This window comes from Gopherus flavomarginatus, chromosome 1 (assembly GCF_025201925.1).
Source record: "Gopherus flavomarginatus isolate rGopFla2 chromosome 1, rGopFla2.mat.asm, whole genome shotgun sequence".
In the NCBI taxonomy this organism is placed as follows: Eukaryota; Metazoa; Chordata; order Testudines; family Testudinidae; genus Gopherus; species Gopherus flavomarginatus.
The window spans coordinates 323,118,112-323,139,608 of NC_066617.1; the positions used below are offsets into that span (position 1 = coordinate 323,118,112).

Genomic DNA, 21,497 nt, shown 5'->3' on the forward strand with positions numbered 1-21,497 from the left:
AACCATAGTTATGATTTAATTTTAGGTGTGACATAACATCTCAATGTAAGTAATAATTGAGGGGAAAAGCGGTTGCAGCAGTAAGATCACATGGTTATTCATTTATTGTGTGTGAACCATGAATTAAATTCCATGCTAAAAGAACTTCTGCCACCTACGGCACCATACTCCTATCTCACGCTGGAAAGACTGGGAATACTATAATCTTGTCCCATGTTAAGCATCAGCATTCTAAGGCCAGTGGGAGCTACAGAACAGAAACTGGTTTATAATCTTACACTAACAGTGTGCTCAGGCTGATTGTAAGTGGACACTTCAATCAAATATAATTGAGTTTCTACAGTATATTGTGTGATGTGCTCTTCACCCCATTACAGAATCCTGTGCTGAACAAAATGGAGGCAGATTTCCAATGCTGTTGATGACTGCTCTTTAGTTATGCATGCACACATGCAAAGAACACCCATCTTTCAGTATGGGGCAAACCATAATGTGGCTTTGTCACTTAGTGCTTAGGTACTGTGCTTAGGTACTGTGATAAGCACATTAGAAACACCATGCAGTCCTTAGACAGATGTTTAAGCGAGTCTCCCTTGTGATCTTCCAAATAACTACAGTGTTGTCAAACCCAAGTATTCATCCTGGGAGATGTAGTCCAGTTGTGGCGCTCATCACATAAGGAGAACTTGGACATGAGGCAACCGAATGATAGTTCCCACAGGGTACTGTCATGGCATTTCCAAATTGAAATATTTCAAGTTTTGGCTGAAATTTTTCAGTTTTGCACTTTCAGTTGTTCTATGAAAAAAATCCCCATTGTACAGACGGGAAAAAACTGAGACAAAGAGAGCTCAGCAACCTATCCTATGACCCAGTGGCAGAGCTGGGAATAGAACAAGAGGGGTGTGGGGTGCAGTAGGGGGTTGGGGTGCAGGCAGGGGGCTCAGGGCAGGGAGTTGTGGTGCAGGAGAGGTTCGGGGTGTGGGCTTACCTGGAGCAGCTACGGGGTGGCAGCGGCGCGTGCCAGGGCAGGCTGCCTGCCTGCCCTGTCCCTGCTCCCTCCCCCTCCCCTGCTTCCGCTCCAGCTCCAGGAAGTGACCAGCACCACATCCCTGTGGCCCCTGGGGGAGGGGGAGCAGAGGGCTCCTCGTGCTGCCTTCACCTGTGGGTACCTCTCCTGCATAAGTGCCGACTCCGTGGGTGCTCCAGAAAAAAATTGGTGGGTGCTTAGCACCCACCAGCAGCTCCCCGCCCCCCTGCTCCAGCTTGCCTCTGCCTGCACTGCCGTGTCTTGCTTCTCCCCCCCCCTCAGCACTTGTGCTGCGAAACAGCTGATTCGTGGTGCAGGGAGGGAGGGGGGAGGAGGAGGAATGCAGCGTGCTCAGGGAAGAGGTGGGGCCGGGGTGGGGATTTGGGGAAGGGACCCAACAGGGGCAGGGAGGGGGCGGAGTGAGGGTGGGGACTTTGGGGATGGGGGCCGGGGCAGGGGAAGGATGGAGTCGGGGCGGGGTCAGGGGGAGGAAAGGTGGGGTGGGCACCCACCGGAGCGCAAGGAAGTTGGTGCCTATGGTCCCCCGATGCTCCCATTGGCCGTGGTTCCCAGCTCCTGGAGCAGGGCCTGCAGCGCCATGGGGGTGGCAATGCCATGGGCTGGATCCAAACCGCTGAGGGGCCAGATCCAGCCTACAGGCCATAGTTTGCCCACCCCTGATCTAGAGGATCTGTGGTTCAGGGTGCTCTTTGCATTTATACAAAAATATACACATGAGCTGATGGGCGCATTAAATGGCACACAGTTAGAACAAGTTTTGCTCTTCTAGTGCTCATAAATGGAAACACTCTAAACAGAACACTGGAGGGGCAACTAACTCTTAATTGTTTCTTCTTTAGTGGGACCACTGTTTAAGGACTGGATTGTAACCATACAATGTAGTCTGAGTAGGGTTGCCAGGTGTCTGGTTTTTGACTGGAACGCCCAGTCAAAAAGGGACCATGTCGGCTCTGGTCAGCACCGCCGACTGGGCTGTTAAAAGTCCGGTTGGGGGCTAAGGCAGGCTCCCTGCCTGCCCTAGCTCCGCGCAGCTCCCGGAAGTGGCCGCCAGGTCCTTGAGGCCCCTAGGTGCATGGAGGCTCTATGCTGCCCTTGCCCCGAGTGCCAACTCTGCAGCTCCCATTGGCTGGGAACCACAACCAATGGGAGCTGCAGGACAGAGTCTGCGGGTGTGAGGGCAGTGCGCGGAACATCCCTGGCCGGCCATGTGCTTAGGTGCTGCAGGGACCTGGTGGCTGCTGTCTGGGAGCCGTGGTAAGTGCTGCTGGGACCCCGCACCCACCAACACAAACCCTTGCCCTGGTCCTGAGCCCCCTCCTACACTCCAGACCCTTCATCCCTGGCCCCACCCCAGAGCCCACACCCCCAGACCTCTTGCACACCCTGAACCCCTCATTTCTGGCCCCACCCAGAGCCTGCACCTCCTGCCCCAACCCAAAGCCTAGTCCTGCACCCCGGAGCCTGCACCTCTAATCAAGCCCTCACCCCCCCCCACACCCAATCCGCTTCCCCAGCAAGTGAGAGTGAAGGAGAGTGAGTGACAGAGAGAGGGGGTATGGAGGAAATGGGGCCTTGGAGAAGAGGCAGGGGCTCGGGGAAGGGGCTGGGGCAGGGCTGTTTGGTTTTGTGCTATTAGAAAGTTGGCAACCCTAGGTGGGAAGCGGCAGTCTGACTGCAGCTGCTTTCCCTGCTATCCGGGTTCTGGTGCTGTGGGTAGCCTACAGGGAAGGACAGGGGCTTGTTATAGTTCCTTACTCCCCTGTGTAGGTGCACAGCTGGGCTCATCATGACAGAGTCCTAAGTGAGGTTGTTTCCTAGTTGTTACACATTGGCATAGGGCTGAACTGTTGTGAGTTGTGTTTTTTTATGGTTTACATTTTTTGTTAAACTCTTTTTTGTCCTTGGAAAATTCATGAGAAATGAGTTATAATCACACTGATGGAAAAAGTTTCTCCACATTTTAATGAAAATTGAAAATTCCTGTGGGATTTGAACTGCATGTTTTGAAATATAACGTATAGCGATTTTTTCCAGTAAGCTACATAAGGCTCTGTGATTAACATCTATAAAGTTGCATAAGGTAATATATGGCTAAAAGAAAGAACTCCTTTTTTTTAATAAATGCAACATAAACATACTGAGAATAAAAAGGGAAAACAAATACAAACTAAACTATACTGCAGGGATGGACTAATCAAATAATAACTCTTCCAGCAAGCAGTGATATCACTTTGGGTAAATAGCATGAATATTGCTGATATTCAGGAGTATTCAGAAATTTTATTATCCAGGGTTTTCTGCTGTGAAAAGATAGAAGACTGACTGGGACCATAACTCTACCTAGCTAGGGAAACTGGCCGAGTTACAGGAGAGCTAAGCATTGCTGTCTCACCCAGCTGCAGCTGAGCCCTTCTTGCTCCTCTGAACTCCACATGACAAGGAAAAATGGTTCCCTTTCTCTGGATGCGAAAGAGTAAAATCTACCCAGGCCTATTCCCAAGTGCTATTTTTTTTTCTAATTGAATGTCTAGTCTTCTCTGTGACTCTCTAGAGATTCCTCGCTCCTTCATGAAAACAGAGAAGGAATGCAGCAAATATGGGACTGTACAGACAACTCCGGATATTGGTAATGGGTCTTGGGGTCTTTCACTTCTAAGACACTGGTTTCAATGTCTGCAGTGTTCCCAGCTCCAGGCAATCCAAGGACCCAGCTGCTCAAACGCCTATTCCTGCATGGTAACCCTAGGTCAACTATTAATAAAATACAAAATATCAATAAATTATAACTGCCAAAAACAGTCATAGTTCATAGAATGTCAGGGTTGAAAGGGACATCAGGAAGTCATCTAGTCCAACCCCCTGCTCAAGCAGGACCAAACCCCAGACAGATTTTTGCCCCAGATCCCTAAATGGCCCCCTCAAGGATGAGCTCACAATCCTGGGTTTAGCAGGCCAATGCTCAAACCACTGAGCTATGCTCTAGAATCTATTGTACAGCATGAGAATTAGTGAATAATTTGGGGTGACATTCATTCAGTGGCAACACATGCTACCGCTGCCCCAAAAATCTCAGTAACTATGTAGGGGTGAGTAACTATGTAGGGGTTGAGGTGAAAGAATCCACAGGAGCTGGAATGAGAGCTAACCTCCTTGTGCACCTCATACTTGGATGGTCCTGGCCACTCAGACCGTGTAAGTGCAGATACAGCCTCCATAGTGGCCTATTTAAAACTGGTACAAAATCAACTGTGTGGTGTGCAGGTAATGCAGAGCACACCTGCATGCTGACATCAGAGATGCCTTCGCTTCATGCTGTGTAAATATAATAGTTCTACAGCATCTAGGGCTTTCCATAGCCCTCCTGCTGTTAGGTGAATTGCAACCTCCATGAACAAATTTAGAGGGATGGACAAAATGAGCTGTTTATAGGCCTTTTCCTTTTCTAATTTCTGCGGTTCAGTGAAATTGCTCTCCAATTCTGTGAAGCTGCTCCCTGTGCATTAGCAGTGCACATGCTGGAAACTGTCATGATCACAAAAATCCATGTTAATGATTCTGCTCGTTTAGAAATGAGCTATCCCTTATGGTAGGTAGTGAACCATATCATTGATATTTACAGATGTTATACACATTAACTGGCACACAGGCTAACCCATTCCATATACCACAAGGCATATTGTTTTTTGAATTACTCAGACTTGTTATCCAGAAGCTAACAACAAATGGCAGCACTCTGCTTCCATGTAATTAAACACAGAGGGAATGTGATACTTTGCAAAAGCAAATGGCTGTTTTTTAAGAATATCTGAAAAACAATGTACCCACGTATGCATCAAACAAAAAAATACTCGTCTGGGGAACCAAAAGGACGAAACATTTCTCCTCACTTGGTAGCCACTTCTCAGTAACATTGATTTTAGGGATTATTACAAGTCTATTAACTTCTGCTGTGTGATTGCTGCTAAATGATGTTTTCATTGGAAGGATTTCATTTGCTCTGGTGCTGGTTGTACTAGGTGGTTGTTTGGATTAGACAGCCCATCCTAAACTTCTTTTTCTAGGCAAACTGTGTGGTATGATGTTAAGTAAATTAGCATGTGCATCTTCTGAAGAAATGAGTAGACAGCTTTGTGGCAGAGAGTAGAGGAGGATGCGGTTTTCCACAGCTCTGCATGCTAAGGATTTTTGCAGCCTAAAATAGGTGTTCCTAGATGGTGTGTTTTGTTTTTTTAAACTCTCCTATCACAGCTCTTCAATGCTTAGTCAGCTCAGAAGCATGCCATTTGTATTTGCCTTCAACCTTGTGTGGGATTGGAAATGCCTGAACAGACTTCACTTTCCTCTGTAAGGCAGACTGTGTACTTTCACATTTTTTACTTTTGGCTGATTGGCCCTTCTAGATCATGTGAGGGGAGCTGGAATCCAGAGTTGTAGCTTTTGCCACTCCTTTTTCTTTTTAAAGCACTTGCTCTTTCCAGCTTTCTTGGGCTTATTGCCTCTTTTTTTTTTAATTACACTCATTAGAATCTGGAATAACTATACAGGGGACTGAAGCAGTGATTTTAAAGGGTCAGAGATGTTTAGGCAGATGTCCAGGACTTCAGGCTCAGGCTGTTACTATCTAAATTCCATGTCACCTGAGAGCCAAGAGATGTACTTACGATTTGATCAGACTATGAGACGCTCTCCATACAGGATGAGTAGGATTCTTGCACGCCATCAGCTACTAACTAAAATTCAGCAAGGTGAGTTACTGGCTCTAACTGGCTTCTAACTGTTAGTATAATGTCTGCAGGTCAGCTTCTGTATACTAAAAACTTTAGTTAATATTTGAAATTTCAGTGTTTACATTTCTGTACTCTGAACTGAGTCTAACAGACTCAATTTAAAACAGTCAGTGACAGCGTTCTACTGCTAGGTAATTTTTTTTATATTCACATACAAGGAACATAAAGATTCACAACAGTGCGTGATCAGTGACTTAACTATATTGCCTTAAGTTACCTAGAAGTTTATGATTAAATGTGGGCAAATATGAAATTCCTTTTGTCTGATTGCTTGAATGTCATGACACCAGGCTGTGTATAATTCTGCTGCATGTAAAACCTATATATGTAAAACATACTATGTATTGTGTAAATGATCAATTTTACAAAACTATTTGAGACTACAAGAGGGTTGGAAAAGGGCTGCTCTGATACGACTCTTTAGGAAAAACTCATGTGATTGTCAAAGAATTATAGAACTTCTGTCACATGTCCTTGAAGATAATTGCTGACTTGTCTTTTTGTCACTGTTTATATATATATTTATTCAGCAACCACTACACCTTCCTTAGAATGCACAGTGTCAGGGCTAAATATATACATATCAGCCTCAAAACAAATCCCTTGGCCTGTGTGCATTTTAAAAGAAATCATCTTCCAAAACTCCCTAGAACAGATGTGAAAAACATAAATTTAAAAGCCACCTCTGTTAATTTTTCTAGGTTAAACGGAAGATCAATATATAGTATATCACTGAAGCTTTTCATTTTCCAAATCAGATGTGGACCTACATTCATACAAAAAGAGAATGCCATATATTTTTCATATGGGTGAAAAAATCTGGAAGATAACATGTTCTCATGCAATTCCTGTCTAGTTTACACCCAAGGTACACCTCTACCGCGATATAACGCTGTCCTCGGGAGCCAAAAAACCTTACTGCCTTATAGGTGAAACCACATTATATCAAACTTGCTTTGATCCGCCGGAGTGCGCATCCCCACCCCCCCAGAGCGCTGCTTTACTGTGCTATATCCGAATTCATGTTATATCAGGTCATGTTATATTGGGGTAGAGGTGTATTGCACTCCCTTAACTAAAAACAGACATAGTAGTGTTAGTTACTCTGTATTACTCTAACATTACTTACTCTCAATCCCAAGAATATAATGTAAACGTTGATGTGAGTTTCTGCATATGAGCAGTTAAATGGAGTGGCCAATTTAATTTGTCGCTTTCAAATGTTTTCCATGTCAGTGGTTGTGGAACTCTGGAAAAAGGTCAGGGATACAATTATGAAACCCTTATTGTATTCATAAAGGAACAATACATATTTCATTGCCCAGCGTTCGATGAAAGAGATTGTTTCTGTGGCAATTAGGAAACTCTGTTGTATGCAACAGAGTTTCAGACTTGGTAATGTTTGAAGGATACTGGCCCTAACTGCAGCTCTGATATCAGGAAGGATATTATGTCATTCCATATACCCTCAATCTTGATTGATGCAAAGAACAGGCAATTTTTCTTCCTTTGGGTTTATTTGAGAATACGTGTGGCACAGTATTAGAAGCAGCTTAATTTTCAGGAAGGGACTACAGCATAGGTGCTGATACTAGGGGTGCTGGGGGTGCTTCTGCACTCCCTGGCTTGAAGTGGTTTGCATCATATACAGGGTTTACAGTTTGGTTCAGTGGCTCTCAATACCCCCGCTGTACAAATTGTTCCAGCACTCCTGGGCTACAGACAAAATTATTTAACAAGGCACTCTTATCTGCCTCTCTAACTGTCTGACTTTCCTCCTCTAAACCTATATTTGTGTCTAGAGTATGTGCTAAGATAGCAATGTATGCCTAATAAATACATATAATAATGGTCTACCTTTTCAAACACGTGATTTTGGGTGCCTCCATTTTTGGGTAGCTAACATGGGACACTTAACAAGGGACCTGATTTGTAGGAAGTGCTGAGCACCCACCCTCTGAAATGAGGTCCTTTTAAGGAGTCATTGTCGAGTTTCAGAGGGGTAGCTGTGTTAGTCTGGATCTGTAAAAGCAGCAGAGTCCTGTGGCACCTTATAGACTAACAGACATATTGAAGCATGAGCTTTCGTGGGTGAATTGTCAGGTTGGTCACCCAAAAACTGAGGCACCTCAAATCACTCCTCACTTTTGAAAATTTAGGCCATAAATATCTATATAGATAGAGAGGCAGCATGTCTAGTAGTTAAGTCATGGGCTGGAACTTTGAATTCTAATCCTGTATCTACAATTTATTCACTGGGTGGCACTGGACAATTCATTTAACCACTCTCCCTCATTTCCCCCATCTATAAAATGGGGATAACATTTAACTGTTTATCTTCTTCACAGCGAGCTGTGAGAATTCATTTTTCTACCATGTTTTGATGTTAAAAATTACAATTAACTGCTAATTTATACATATATTATTAGAGGGTCAGATCTACATATTGGATTACTAGGAATTTATTACTTGTCACCTCCAGTCTTTTATGTATAGGATTCAGAGTATATATTCCTTTGGTTGGATAAGTATAAGTCTCATTATCAATAATGAATTTATGTGCACATGCAGAGTGAGAATAGGCTGGTATGTGTATGCCAGGTTATATGCATGCAAATACCTATCCTCATATTCCCTACAAATCATTTTAGACTCTATGGTTTCAATGATTAGGAGCATATTTACATGTCTGGAGGGATCTTGAGACGTATGCTTCTATCGGCCAGAAATGTCGCTCTAGCCAAGCTGACTATCCAAACTGCAGGCCAGCTATTCACTCTGTAGAGAATCCAAGAGCGAGATGTTAACCACTTTGAAACTCAAATACGTTCTTACCGCAAGTGTCTTCTCTTCAGTTCAGTCCCTCCTACAGACTCACTTCTTCTGCAGTGCTCTCAAGAACTGAGACAATCATATCGGTACAAATCATTTTATTAATAATGTGAACAAAACCAAGTCTAGCTGTTATACCTCTCCCTCTTCTAGGTTTCTGTATACATTCTAGGTGAAATCTTGGCTCCATTAAAATCAGTGATAAAAGATCCATTGACTTCAGCAGGGGTCAGGATTTCACTCTCTCTATTTCGTTTAGACAGTAAGCAGCTGGAAGCCCGGACTGTCTGAATTTTTTTTGCATTGTCCAGCACTGTGGTCATTCTTCTTGCTCACAAATAATTAAGGATGAGATTCACTGCTGTGCGGAGATCCTGCGCAAAGACTGTGCACCGCTTAAGTCCTATTTTGAGGCCTTTTGCTGTAGAATTTCACCCTGTTGATGATGATTAAATAGTGAAGTTCCACAGGATAGTTTAACAGGAGAGTATCTGAAAGCAGATCAGGAGATGACGATGCAAAATGGAAGTCATAAGTTGCTTACTGTGGCCCCAGTTCAGCAAAGCACTTAAACACGTGCTTTACTGCCATTGATTTCAGACTTTTCGCTTACATGCTTTGCTGAATGAAGATGGACTTAAGCACAGGTGTAAGCAGTATGCTGCACTGGGGCCTCTTTGAGTATATACTGTCTAGTTCTTGCTCATGTATCTTTCAGTTCTTGGATGATAAACAAAGCTTGACCTTGCATTAGTAAACACTGTGCATTTCAGATCTAGGATGTTTCTTAAAGTCAAGTTTTCAGTAGTTCAAGAAATTATTTATAGAGCAGTATAGGGAGCACTCTGAGCTCTCATTACAGGATATGAACCCAAGCACTAATGTTGTGTTATAATAATAATAATTTCATATGCTTGATCCATCTCTCATTAAAACATGCACTTTGGTACATGATGCTGAATTACTGTTTGGAGAAGTCCACATTAGGTTACTGCATCCTTGCTGCCATGACATTGCGTGGTGCAGTTTTTCTTCACCTTTTAAAGACAGGCCTGGTGCAGAAGCATTTCTTTGTATTTTCTTTAAGGTGTTAGTTTAAAATAAACAATATGAATTATTCCCAAGAATTAACCCACTTAATAATTCTACCACAAGGGAAATCAAACAAATTGGAGTGTCATTTTAATTAGATTATACTTTACAAATCCCAGATATCTGTTTTGTTTTCACCACCAGCTCCTTGAGACAGATTATGGTGGTGGCCTGAGAGTGAGAATAGTGATGATCTGCCTGATATTAAGTCGGCTTTTTCAAAGTGTAATGTGTTGATGATTTATTTTCCCATATAACTCTGTTACTTTCCATGCTGAAGGGAAAGCATGCTTTGGCATAAAGCAACAGGGTATAGCTTGTTTGGTTTGGAGTATTTATTCAAACTGAGTATGCTGTAACTGTGTGAGAATTCATTAATGATTACTCATGTTCTCTTTAAAGTAAATAAGGTGGTGGCTGTCAATAACACAAATGAGGAGAGTCAGAAAATTGTCATGATTTTCACTAAAGCCAGTGCACAATAGAAAGTTAAAAACAGAACAATATGTCAAACAGAATGAATAAAATTAAGGTCACACACTGGAAATATGAAGTCAAAAGTATTGAATGGCCAGAGATAATATAGGTAGGGTTAGAAATTTAGGGCCAAATTCTGCCCTCAAGCAGCCATGCGCTCCTATCAGTGAAATCTGTCCACATATATCTGCAGATTGAATCTGGACCTTGGACTACATGTTTAGGTCAATATAAAGAGTAATAATATTTTTACCTACAATGAGTAATACCTTACTCCATGAGTAGTTCTAATGATTTCAATGGCCTTGGGTGGCATAAGAAAATCTTTCGTAAGAGTGATCTCATTTTGAAAGCAACATTACATTGCAACACTGTGCAAATGATTATAAAATGTCATACATTGTAAGACTCAGTATGAAACTTTAACAAATTGTCAGTGTCGTCTAAATACACTTGTGGTTGTCTGCTTTATGGGAACAGTAGGATTAACGACTCCAGGTTTCCTGTCTGAAATCTTGTTCTAGGTAAGGTTAACACAATGTTTTGCTCTTCTCCAGCTCCTCCCTGTACTCTGTGGCTACACTTCATTTTTGTGGCTTTGATATTGTTGACATATGGGGAAGATTCATTATCTTGAACTACCACAGCAAAATATAATACAGTATTATAATTTGACATTCTTTTAGCATAGTTTTTTTGATAAGGTTGCAAAGTCAAGCACTGAAAAATTAGGAAATGCCAGAATTAAGGTTGCCTGTGTAGCCTTCATTCATCCCCGTGTTGTGTTTTGTATTCACTTCAGGGTTTGTATAGTGTGCATAAAATAAGGTCTCGGGCCACACATTGAATGTGGGCAATAAAAAGAAATATTGAATAACTGAATGAAGCTGTGATTCTGTGGAAAATATATATTATCATGTAACTAAAAACTGTATTATAATCCATATCTACAAGGGAACCAAATTAAGGCTTTACAGGCAACCTTAATTCTAACATTTCCTAACTTTTGAATGCTTAACTTTGCACCTTAGCATTCTTTTAACTGAGTTGTTTCAGTGTCATATTTTAATTGAAAACAGAAAATCTGTCATGTGGAGCCATATTTACTCCCAATTTGGATCACTGTTGGGATTGAGAATGGAGTAACTGGTAGCAGTGTTAAGGTATTGTCATCTGTGTGCCCAGTCACTAAAGGGAGGATGAGACGCACTTTGCCAGTAGGTTTAGCAGCTATTTGCTGACAGCAGAAGAATGGTAAGACTGAGGACTTGTGGGTTGAATTCCAGGTTCTGTAGGGGACTATGCTGTAGAGATGATAGACCCTTCTGCCCCTTTGTCACAAGCCTTTCTCTGTCCCACTCTTCTCTTATTCAACCACCCATCACCATCCTGTTCTCCTCCTCCTCTTCTCTCACCCTGGCCTCTTCCTCTTCCTTCTCTGCTGTTATCCAACCCCCCTCCACACACACACACACCTCACCCCCTCCTTCTGCTCTTGTCCAGTCCCCAACCCACTCAGCTCATGTTCGCCTCCCTCTCTGCTCCTCCTCTGGTTCCTGCAACTTCTCTTCCCCTTCACCCACCCCTCTTGTCACCCTTCTGTATTCCAATCTGGCTGCTTTCTCCTCCTCACTGTCTGGGTGCCTGCAGCAGGAGCATTGAAAGCATGGGAGACAGAGTCTCCCTGCTCTCAGTTCTGGTGCTTGGCAACACAGTTTGTATCAACAGTGCACTGTAAACCCGGGTCTATGGGACTCGTGCTTGTGGAGTTGGTGCTTGTGCATCCCCACTGCATTGTAAATCTGGAATTACTATTGCTGGACTCAGCTCTGACAGCCATGCTAATGCATCCACACTGCACTGTACAGACCTCCTTACTCTGGTTTATGGCTTGTGCTGCACCCACACTGAGAAATGACAGGGCTTGGACCTGAGCCACAGCGAGACTTGAGCTCAACCCCCTGGGTAGGTCTACGGGCCTGAGTTCTTAGGGCTTGCTGATGTGAGTCAGAAAGATTTGTGTGTGGATGGTGTGTGGCATCGGGGGGGAGGGTTGGGCTTAAACTTGAGTCTGAGCCTGGGTTTTCAGTGCAATGTAGACATACCCACAGCAGCCCTCAGTTAGTGAGAGGAGCACTTATGGAAAAAGTTCTGCTTAGCCCTTCTAGCCCCAGCCTGGAGCATGCCTAGAAGCTATGAGGGGCTGGAGGATGCTCAGTGCAGATGGAATCTTTGAAATATTTAGCTGCCGAACACCAAGTGTCTACTGAGCGTGTGCAAATGGAGAACTTTTAGAGACTTAAAACATGAACTAGTTTGGGTTTCACATCTTGACACCAGAGCATCTCCTGCCAAATTTTCAGTCCCATCTCCAAAGTATGGAGGCAATAGAACATCTCAATTAAATGATTGTAAGAATCTTTTTAACACAGCAAAACATTGTTACCTAAATGTGTTCTCAGAAATGGCTGAACCACTTAACTGAAACTTTCTCAAAAAGATTCAGTCTGCAGCAGACATCTGACATCGAATTCCACCCAAAATTATAAGCAATTGAAAATAAGGCCATACAGTACGAAGTGTTGAGAAACCTTAACTGGTGTCACTACCTGCACTGCATATAGTAATATGAATAGTTAGAATTGTCAAATTGCCAAGAAATACCCAAGATAGAAAATAATTAGATAAAGATATGCCCTATCTCACCCAGACATTATAGGTTTGATGTGGAAATTAAAATTTTATGGCCTGTGTTGTGCAGGAGATCAGACTAGATGATCACAATGGTCCCTTTTGGCATTGGAATCTATGAACATACATCAAGTGTCAGTCTTTAGTTTTGCTCTTTGATTCAGATTAAAACAGGAGATGAAATCTTGGCCTTATTGAACTCAATGGGAGTTTTGCCAATGACTTTAACAGAGCCAGGAATTTACTCAAGGTCTGACTGACTAATGTAAGACATTTTTATTTTGAAAAAAATTATGTATATTAGCAGTTATCTGTTCTATATCTCGATGAGTCATTAAGAAGATTTCTAATTTTGAAATTCACACTACTGTTATTCTTTGAGCCACCATTATTAAAAGCAACATATGGTACAGTAAGTGAAATATATATGCTGAATAAGTGAATCATTCTGATAATTTTTTTATTTTAAGATTAAAATTTAAAACAAGTTATAAGTCAGTGGGGCATATAAAATTCTATACAATAGAAGTAAAATTAGAAATCGCACTCAAGGATACCATCATTAATTAAGAGAAACTGTCATTTTTGTTACCAAGAGACACTTTAATGTTGTAGTCTAATAAGCTCAAGCTAATTTCATCCTTATTTATACATAAATCCTTGGAAATGAAGTGCAGTATATGTACCCTGAGCACCCAAAATGATAATTAAAAAAACCTGCAGTTTTATGTTGCAGTGAGAGATCATTTTCCATTCTGGGCAATAAAGCCTTAGTTCTTTTGGGGGAGAAGGGGTTAAGTTTGGCTCAACATCTAATATCTGAAAGTTGTTGATAGCATCTTCGCTGCAGTAAGTCTTTTATCTTACTTCCGTTGTGTAATATTAGTTGTTAGATTTTTAGATTCATATAGGTATTTATGCAGCTAATGAAAAAGGCATCCACAGTTACATCAGATAGTATAAAACAATTTTTAGAAGGGATATAAATCCTCATGCCATAGAGCATAGGCCAGCTAGTAACTAAAAGGAGTAGAAAGAAACTTCTCCTATGGGTAGGTTGTTCTATAAATGTCCATTGTGTTGTTTGTTGCACCTTTCTCTGAAGCATCTGGTACTATCACTGTCAGAGACACGATACTGGGCTAGAGGGACCGTGGATCTGATACAATGTGTAGCAATTGCTACATTTCTAATTCACACACCTACAAGTAGGTGAATATGGGCACTTCCAGGCCCTTTCCTGTTGAATGAAACCTCATTGGTTTTGTTTTGTTAAAAATTTGTAGACCGGTACACTTCTATTCAAAGGAACTGTTGCATTTCCCTCCCTTCCCTTTCCCCCTCTGATCCCAGGTCAGTTGTACTTGCCTACAGCACAGAGTGAATCATTAAAGCCAGCGTCACTAATATATGGGCTACAATATTATTCTTGTTACTTTTCTTTTTTACAACCATGTTGAGCTAGAATGTCTTGAAACTACAGAAAAAGAGGCAGCATGTTTCAGAGAATTTAGGAGCATTTAGGAGGAAAGCTTAGTTTTACGTATATACAATTCAGTATGTCAAAATCATTATTGTGTGCCCAGTGTGGCGACTGACGGTTTGAAAAATAGCATTTTGCCATCCATTCTGTTTAAGCCCTCTGCGAAAGAAGGATTCAGTCCTGTAACTTACTTGAATCTTCTATAATTAAATAAAATAAAGGAATAAATCATAATAATGTCCATTAGTCATCATTTAAAGAGCTAGAAATTACACACCTTTGAGGCTAGCTGCTCTCAGTTTCTATGGAACATTCTGTGGGAGGAAGATCTGTATATGACTCATCATCACACTGAGCACCATTGTACCAAAAGATGTATGATTTTTTGGCTCCATAATATGTTTTGAATTTACAGAAACATGCTACTTATTATTTTATTTTATTTATGTCATGTCCATTTCTAAATCACCGTATTAGAGAGTGGCTTAGGAGTTTGAAAGAAGGGGTGACACAAGTGGGGATCTTTGAGTTTACCCCAGGACCAGTTGTTGTCTTCATTTTTGTGTCTCTCTCTCTTCCTTTTTTAGTGAAGTTATCCTTACAATAGAATGTTGCGCTGTCCCCTCAAAGGCAGGAAGTCTCCTTGGAGGTGGTGGTGCGGCTTTTACTGTCCAAAACGGGGGTCTTGGAGAATAGTGCAGTTAAGCTGCACTTGTCTGTCCCTCTTTACATACTGGGATTGCCAGCTCTGTGGAACTCCTTGTCTCTTCTGAGTCTGAGGGTTTCTCTCCAGGCCTCCAGCAACTTTCCTTCCACTCCTGCCATCCACATATGCACTTTGTGACAGAAACTGGGATGGAGATGGTCAGGCCTAGTGGTTGTAGCTGGAGCAGTCAGGCCTAGTGGTCAGAGCAGGAATAAAGTGTCCAGGACGGGGTCGGAGTGGGGTTGGAGCAGGACTGGAGCAGAGCTGGAGCAGGTTAAGACCCTTGGAGACTGTTGCCACAGTCAGGCAGGAGAGAGTTCCAAGCCCTGGAGTGACACTGAACAGACTGAACTGCTGTTCCTCCTGTGGGCCTTGTATGCCTTGGTCTGGGAGTCACGTGCTGACTTCCTAGCTTGTGGATTGGTTGGAGCCTAGCACAGGAGTGACTCATCACCTTACACTTTGGGCCAGATCTTCAGCTGGTGAAAATCAAAGTAGCTCTATTAAAATCAGATTAATGTTGCCTTACACAATCTGTCTCCTGGGGATGTTGCCCATATGAGGTGGAAATCCACATTTTCATCAGTCCGTCGGCTTCTGGAGACACAATGAGTGCAGTCATTAATAAATGCAGACTGTTGACTGGCTATTAGAGCTGAATACTTCATGGAATAGATGAGATTTTAGGGGTCTTTTCAAGGAGAACTTGGCAGCTTGGTGCTTTTCTTGGGAAGCCACTGCAGATATGACAAAAGTCTGGAATGGGCAGAAAAAAGAGACATGGCTATGATGTAGGGAGCTAGATGGGTTTTAGGAAGCAAGGAGAGCTTCAAGAAGGGAGAGACAAGGCCAGAGCAGAGGAAAAAGAAGAGCTAATCTTGGCAGCTGGATTTTGGATGTATGAGGGTGGTAAGAGATGGGAGACAGAAGCCAACAAGGAAAAGGTTATACTAAAAATTCACATCAGCAAACTTCAGAGTGAAAATCACAGGACCTAAAAGAGAGGCTGAATTTAGGCATGAAATTTGAGACTTCAAAGTAGGGCTGTCAAGCGATTAAAAAAAATTAATCGTGCGATTAATTGCACTAACAAACAGTAATAGAATAGCACTTATTTAAATATTTTTGTATGTTTTCTACATTTTCAGATATACTGATTTCAGTTACAACACAGAATACAAAATGTACAGTGCTCACTTTATATTTATTTTTGATTACAAGTATTTGCACTGTAAAAATAAAATGAAAAAAGCCCGAAGGAAATAGTATTTTTCAATTCACATAATACAAGAACTGCAGTGCAATCTATTGTGAAAGTTGAACTTACAAATGTAGAATTATGTGCAAAAAAACTGCATCCAAAAATAAAACAATGGAAAACTTCAGAACCTGCAAGGGCACTCAGTCCTACTTCTTGTTCAGCCATCACTAAGACAACCAAGTTTTCTTTACATTTATGGGAGATAATGCTGCCCGCTTCTTGTTTATAATGTCACCTGAAAGTGAGAACAAGCATTCTTATGGCATTGTTGTAGCCAGCGTCGTAAGAGATTTATGTGCCGGATGCGGTAAAGATTCATATGTCCCTTCATGCTTCAACCACCATTCCAGAGGACATGCGTCCATGCTGATGATGGGTTCTGCTTGATAACAATCCAAAGCAGTGCAGACCAACACGTGTTCATTTTCGTTATCTGAGTCAGATGCCACTTGCAGAAGGTTGATTTTCTTTTTTGTTGGTTCGGGTTCTGTGTTTTCCGCACTGGAGTGTTGCACTTTTAAGACTTCTGAAAGCATGCTTCACACCTCGTCCCTCTCAGATTTTGGATTCACTTCAGATTCATAAACCTTGGATCAGGTGCTGTAGCTATCTTTAGAAATCTCACATTGGTACCTTCTTTGCGTTTTGTGAAATCTGCAGTGAAAGTGTTCTTAAAATGACCAACATGTGCTGGGTCATCATCTGAGATTGCTATAACATGAAATATATGAAAGAATGTGTGTAAAACAGAGCAGGGAACATACAATTCTCCCCCAAGGAGTTCAGTCACAAATTTAATTAATGCATTTTTTTTTAACGAGTGTCATCAGCATGGAAGCATGTCCTCTGGAATGGTGGCTGAAGCATAAAGGGGCATACAAATGTTTAGCACATCTGGCACATAAATACCTTGCAATGCCAGCTACGAAGATGACATTGTCATAACTCTCCTACTCAGATCTGAACCTTAGAGTTCAGAACATGAGAAGCTAGCATGAAACCTCCAAAGCTTAATTACCCGCTTAGATCGGATATCGCTGCCACCAGCCAGAAGATTAGTGTGTCTGGCTTACTCTGGTCTCCCCAAAACCTTCCCTGGGGGACCCCAAGACTCAGATTCTTTGAGTCTCACAACAAAGAGGAATAAACCATTTCCCTTCCCCCTCTTCCCCGCCAGGTGTTCCCTCCCTGGGTTCCTGGAGAGATATACAGATTCCAGCTCCGTGAATCTAAACAAAGGGATTCCACCCTCTTTACCTCCTCCCAGATTTCCCCGCCCTGGGGACCCTAGGATACTCCCTGCTTCAAGTCCTTGAAACACAAGTACCGAGAGATCTAATCTCTCTCCCCCCTCACCCAGAGGGTATGCAAAGTCAGGCTTAGTAAATCTAACACAAAGAGATTTTCCCCCTCCCTTCATTTTTTAGCCTTAACCAGTGAAAAACACTCAAACAGGTCTTAAAAAGAAAGCTTTATATAAAAAGAATGAAAAAGGACATAAAAGGGTCTCTGTATCAAGGTGACAATATACAGGGTCAATTGCTTAAAAGAAAAATGAATAAACAGCCTTATCCAAAAAGAATACACTCCAGCAACTACACAGATGTAAATACAAAAAAAAACAATATAAACCTATTGTCTTACTATCCTTGTACTTACAACTTGGAAACAGAAGATTAGAAAGCCTGGAGATTCCTGTGGTCACTCTCAGAGCCGAGAAAGAGAACAGACCAAGAACAAAGGACTCACACCCAAAACTTCCCTCCACCCAGATTTGAAAAAGTCTTGTTTCCTGATTGGTCCTCTGGTCAGGTGTTGTTTGTTACCCCTTTCCAGGTGAAAGAGACATTAACCCTTAGCTATCTGTTTATGACAGACATGCAAATGCCTGTTCTCGCTTTCTGGTGATGTTTTAAATGAGAAGTGGGCAGCATTATCTCCTGTAAATGTAAACAAACGTATTTGTCTTAGTGATTGGCTGAACAAGAAGTAGGACTGTGTGGATTTGTAGGCTCTGAAGTTTTACATTATTTTGTTTTTAGTGCAGTTACGTAACAAAGAAAAATCTACATTTGTAAATTGCACTTTCACAAGAAAGAGATTGTTCTACAGTATTTGTATGAGGTGAATTGAAAAATACTATTTCTTTTAGCATTTTTACAGTGCAGATATTAGTAATAAAAATAATATACACTTTGATTTCAGTTACAACACAATACTATATATATGAAAATATAGAAAAACATCCAATATACTTAATAAATTTAAATTGGTATTCTATTGTTTAACAATGAGATTAAAACTGATTAATCATGATTAAAAAAATTAATCAGGATTCATTTTTTTGAGTTAATTGCGTGAGTGTATTGTGATTTAATCGACAGCCCTACGCCAAAGTAAAGTCACATGCAAGGAATGCCCAATTCTGATGGGACTGCTGCCACTTGATAAAATATTGGTTAAAATGTGGGACTTGAATGTTCTAAATCTAAAACCCCATTAAGTATCTAAATAAGAAGGATGATACACAGAGATCCTGAGCACCCACAATTCCCATTGAAGTCACTGAGAGGTTTGAGTGCTTATCACCTCTTAAAAAAATCAAGGCACTTTTACTATTGGCCAACACACAGGTTTGAAAATCTTGGTTTTATATATATATATATAATTTTAGAAAAACACAAATTTATTAGCTCCTTTGCAGATACAGATGTGGAATACAACATGTGGTTGGGAAAGGTGCTAAGGATGCACATTGTAAGTAGGCCAGGATACACTCTGACACTAAACTTTGCTGCCTCACTGAAAGTTCCTGATCTGCAAAGTACAAAGCACTTCTGTTCTAAAGACTTGCCCAACCATGCAAGGTGCTAAGAACCCTCAACTTCCATTGAAGCCAGTGGGATTTGAGAGCACTAAGTGACTCTTGGATGGTCTTTAGCACATTGCAGGATGGAACTCTTTACTGGGTTTTTTTTCTTTCTATTGTAGATAACTTAATAGTGAAGTGAAAAATGGAGTAAGAGTCAGTTTTCAGCAATTTAATTATCAGATAGCATTTTTACCTGAGCAATCTGGGCCCTTTAAGAGCAGGTACTATCAGCCCTGGTGGCTCAGGGGCTTGGCCCTTTAAGGCAAGGGAGTTTCTAATTTCCCAGATCTCTCTTTCCTTAGCAAGCCAATCTCTAGTACCACCCAGGCGTGCAGCACTTTCTCTGGTACAGCATTAATAATCCACGGTGAACAAAAAGCAAAGATGTGTGTTCTATCTCTGCCTTTTAGGACAAGTGCTATAAGCAACGTTCCTCAGGGGGACCTGTTCTTTTTCAACCCATTTTTGTGACGTTGTTGTTATGTAAGTGACAACAATGCTATAGAAGACACAGACTACAGAGAGTCCCTGCCCCAAAGGTCTCAGAATTTAAACGTTAATATTTCAGCAAGAAAAGGAAATGTCTCTTACCATTAAGTAATTTTTAAATACTTAAATCTTTTGGGGGAAGTTTTCAAAATCCAATGCAACTTGTCTTCATGAGCTTCCAAATGTTACTGAGTAAATTCAGTAATAATTCTGTTTCGGAGTGATATTGATTAGTGAAAAAGTCTTTCGTTACTTTGATGTACATTCGGAGTCTGAGTTGACTGAATTCACATGACCTAAAGCCCACAGAGGCCCAATCCTTCTTCCATTGAAGTTGAGGGCAAAACTCCCTTTCACTTAAAGCAAGATCATGTTGAACCTCTGGTTCTGAGACTTTTTGAAATAATTAGAGTATGTTGTATCTCCTAATAGTCATGTAATTAACAAGAATCCTTTCGAAGTATTTCAGTCCAGATTCTTCTTGAGGAAGGAAAAGGAAAATTGCTTTACAAATTCAGATGACGTACAAGCCATCAGGAATCCATGGAGCTCCCTTTGTAGAAAGTTGTTGTGAAGGACATAGAAGGGTTACATCTTTCTCCTTCAGGAAATAGCAGATGATGAACATTTAGGGCTAGATACACAAAGGGAACTTAGCATCACAACTCCTGATGTTTAGGTGCCCTGTCATGTAGTAGAACCCACTTCCCTCACTTAGGTACCCACCCACACTATACGGTGCCTGGAGAGAATCAGGAACCTCAGAATGGGATTCACTAATGCCAGGAATCTGAGTAGGAAGCTGCCAAAGCTAGCCAATAGGTGCCTATGCCCACCCCTCAAAAGGAATTAGATGCCTAACTCTGGGCCAGAGAGAGATGCCTCCCTCTATTTTGGATTCACAGCCCTGAACTCTTTTCTGGAGCTAGGCACCTAATTCAGTTTAGCCTTTTTCAGAAAAAAATTAGGACAAGGAAGCGGTACCCTGCTCCCAATAGTCCAGTAGTTAGAACACTCATCTGCAAAGTGAGAGGCCTGGTTCATATCCCCTCTGCCTGATTTGGAGCAGAGACTAGAATCCGGGACTGCAAGTGAGTGCCCAAATCACTGGGTTAGTGGGTATTTTGAGGTAGGGCTTGTTCAGCCTCTCCTGTTGAAGCTGTTCCACTGTGAATGAAATACTTCAATATTCATTGGGCTGGAGAGTGAAAATGACTCTATACCCCAGTGGTTAGGGCACTCACCTGGGAATCCAATGTTCCAGTCCCGGCTCCAGTGAATATGAACAACAAGGCTGTGCTTTGTGCAGGGCCTGATCTGGTAGGCCACCTCTGAGCATGCCTTCCCTATGAGGCTGTGCAGGCGAGATACGCAGGAGAAAACCTTGTTGGAGGATCCTGCTGGGGCTAGGAACTGAACAGTTTGATGTTGTCAGGACTTAGGCCAGAATCAGAGCTGCAGTTTTGAGGATGTAAATTTTGGATATAGGTACCTAAAGTGGCAGTTTAGCACCTAAATCCTTTTGTAGAGCTAACCCTTAGTTTTTTCTGGTAGGCAGGAAAATGGCAGACACAAGAGAACGGGACTCCTCTAGCAGCAAACAATGGCTTATTTGTAATGTATTTGGCAAACCTGAGTGTTTTGGGGGAACAGCCTGTTGGTTTTGTTTTTTTAAAATTGCAACTGACGGTAACAGCTGAATATGTAATTATCTGTAACTTAAAAGATAATCTTCTTCTCTTCCTGAAAATACTTT

At 41.8% G+C, this 21,497-nt stretch overlaps 1 protein-coding gene across 6 annotated transcripts in view; it reads left to right on the plus strand.

The window, feature by feature from the left end:
• STARD13 (StAR related lipid transfer domain containing 13) overlaps window positions 1–21,497 on the plus strand; it is a 393,039-nt gene that overhangs the window by 197,916 nt on the left and 173,626 nt on the right. For 2 of the 6 annotated variants that reach the window (XM_050937156.1, XM_050937159.1), the window contains exon 1: window positions 5,510–5,796. The exons of the other annotated variants lie outside the window; for them this stretch is intronic. In XM_050937156.1, the coding sequence (XP_050793113.1) occupies window positions 5,628–5,796 (169 nt within the window). In that variant the 5' untranslated portion in view covers window positions 5,510–5,627. Of the gene's footprint in view, window positions 1–5,509; window positions 5,797–21,497 lie in introns of those variants that run through there. 6 annotated transcript variants of the gene reach the window in all.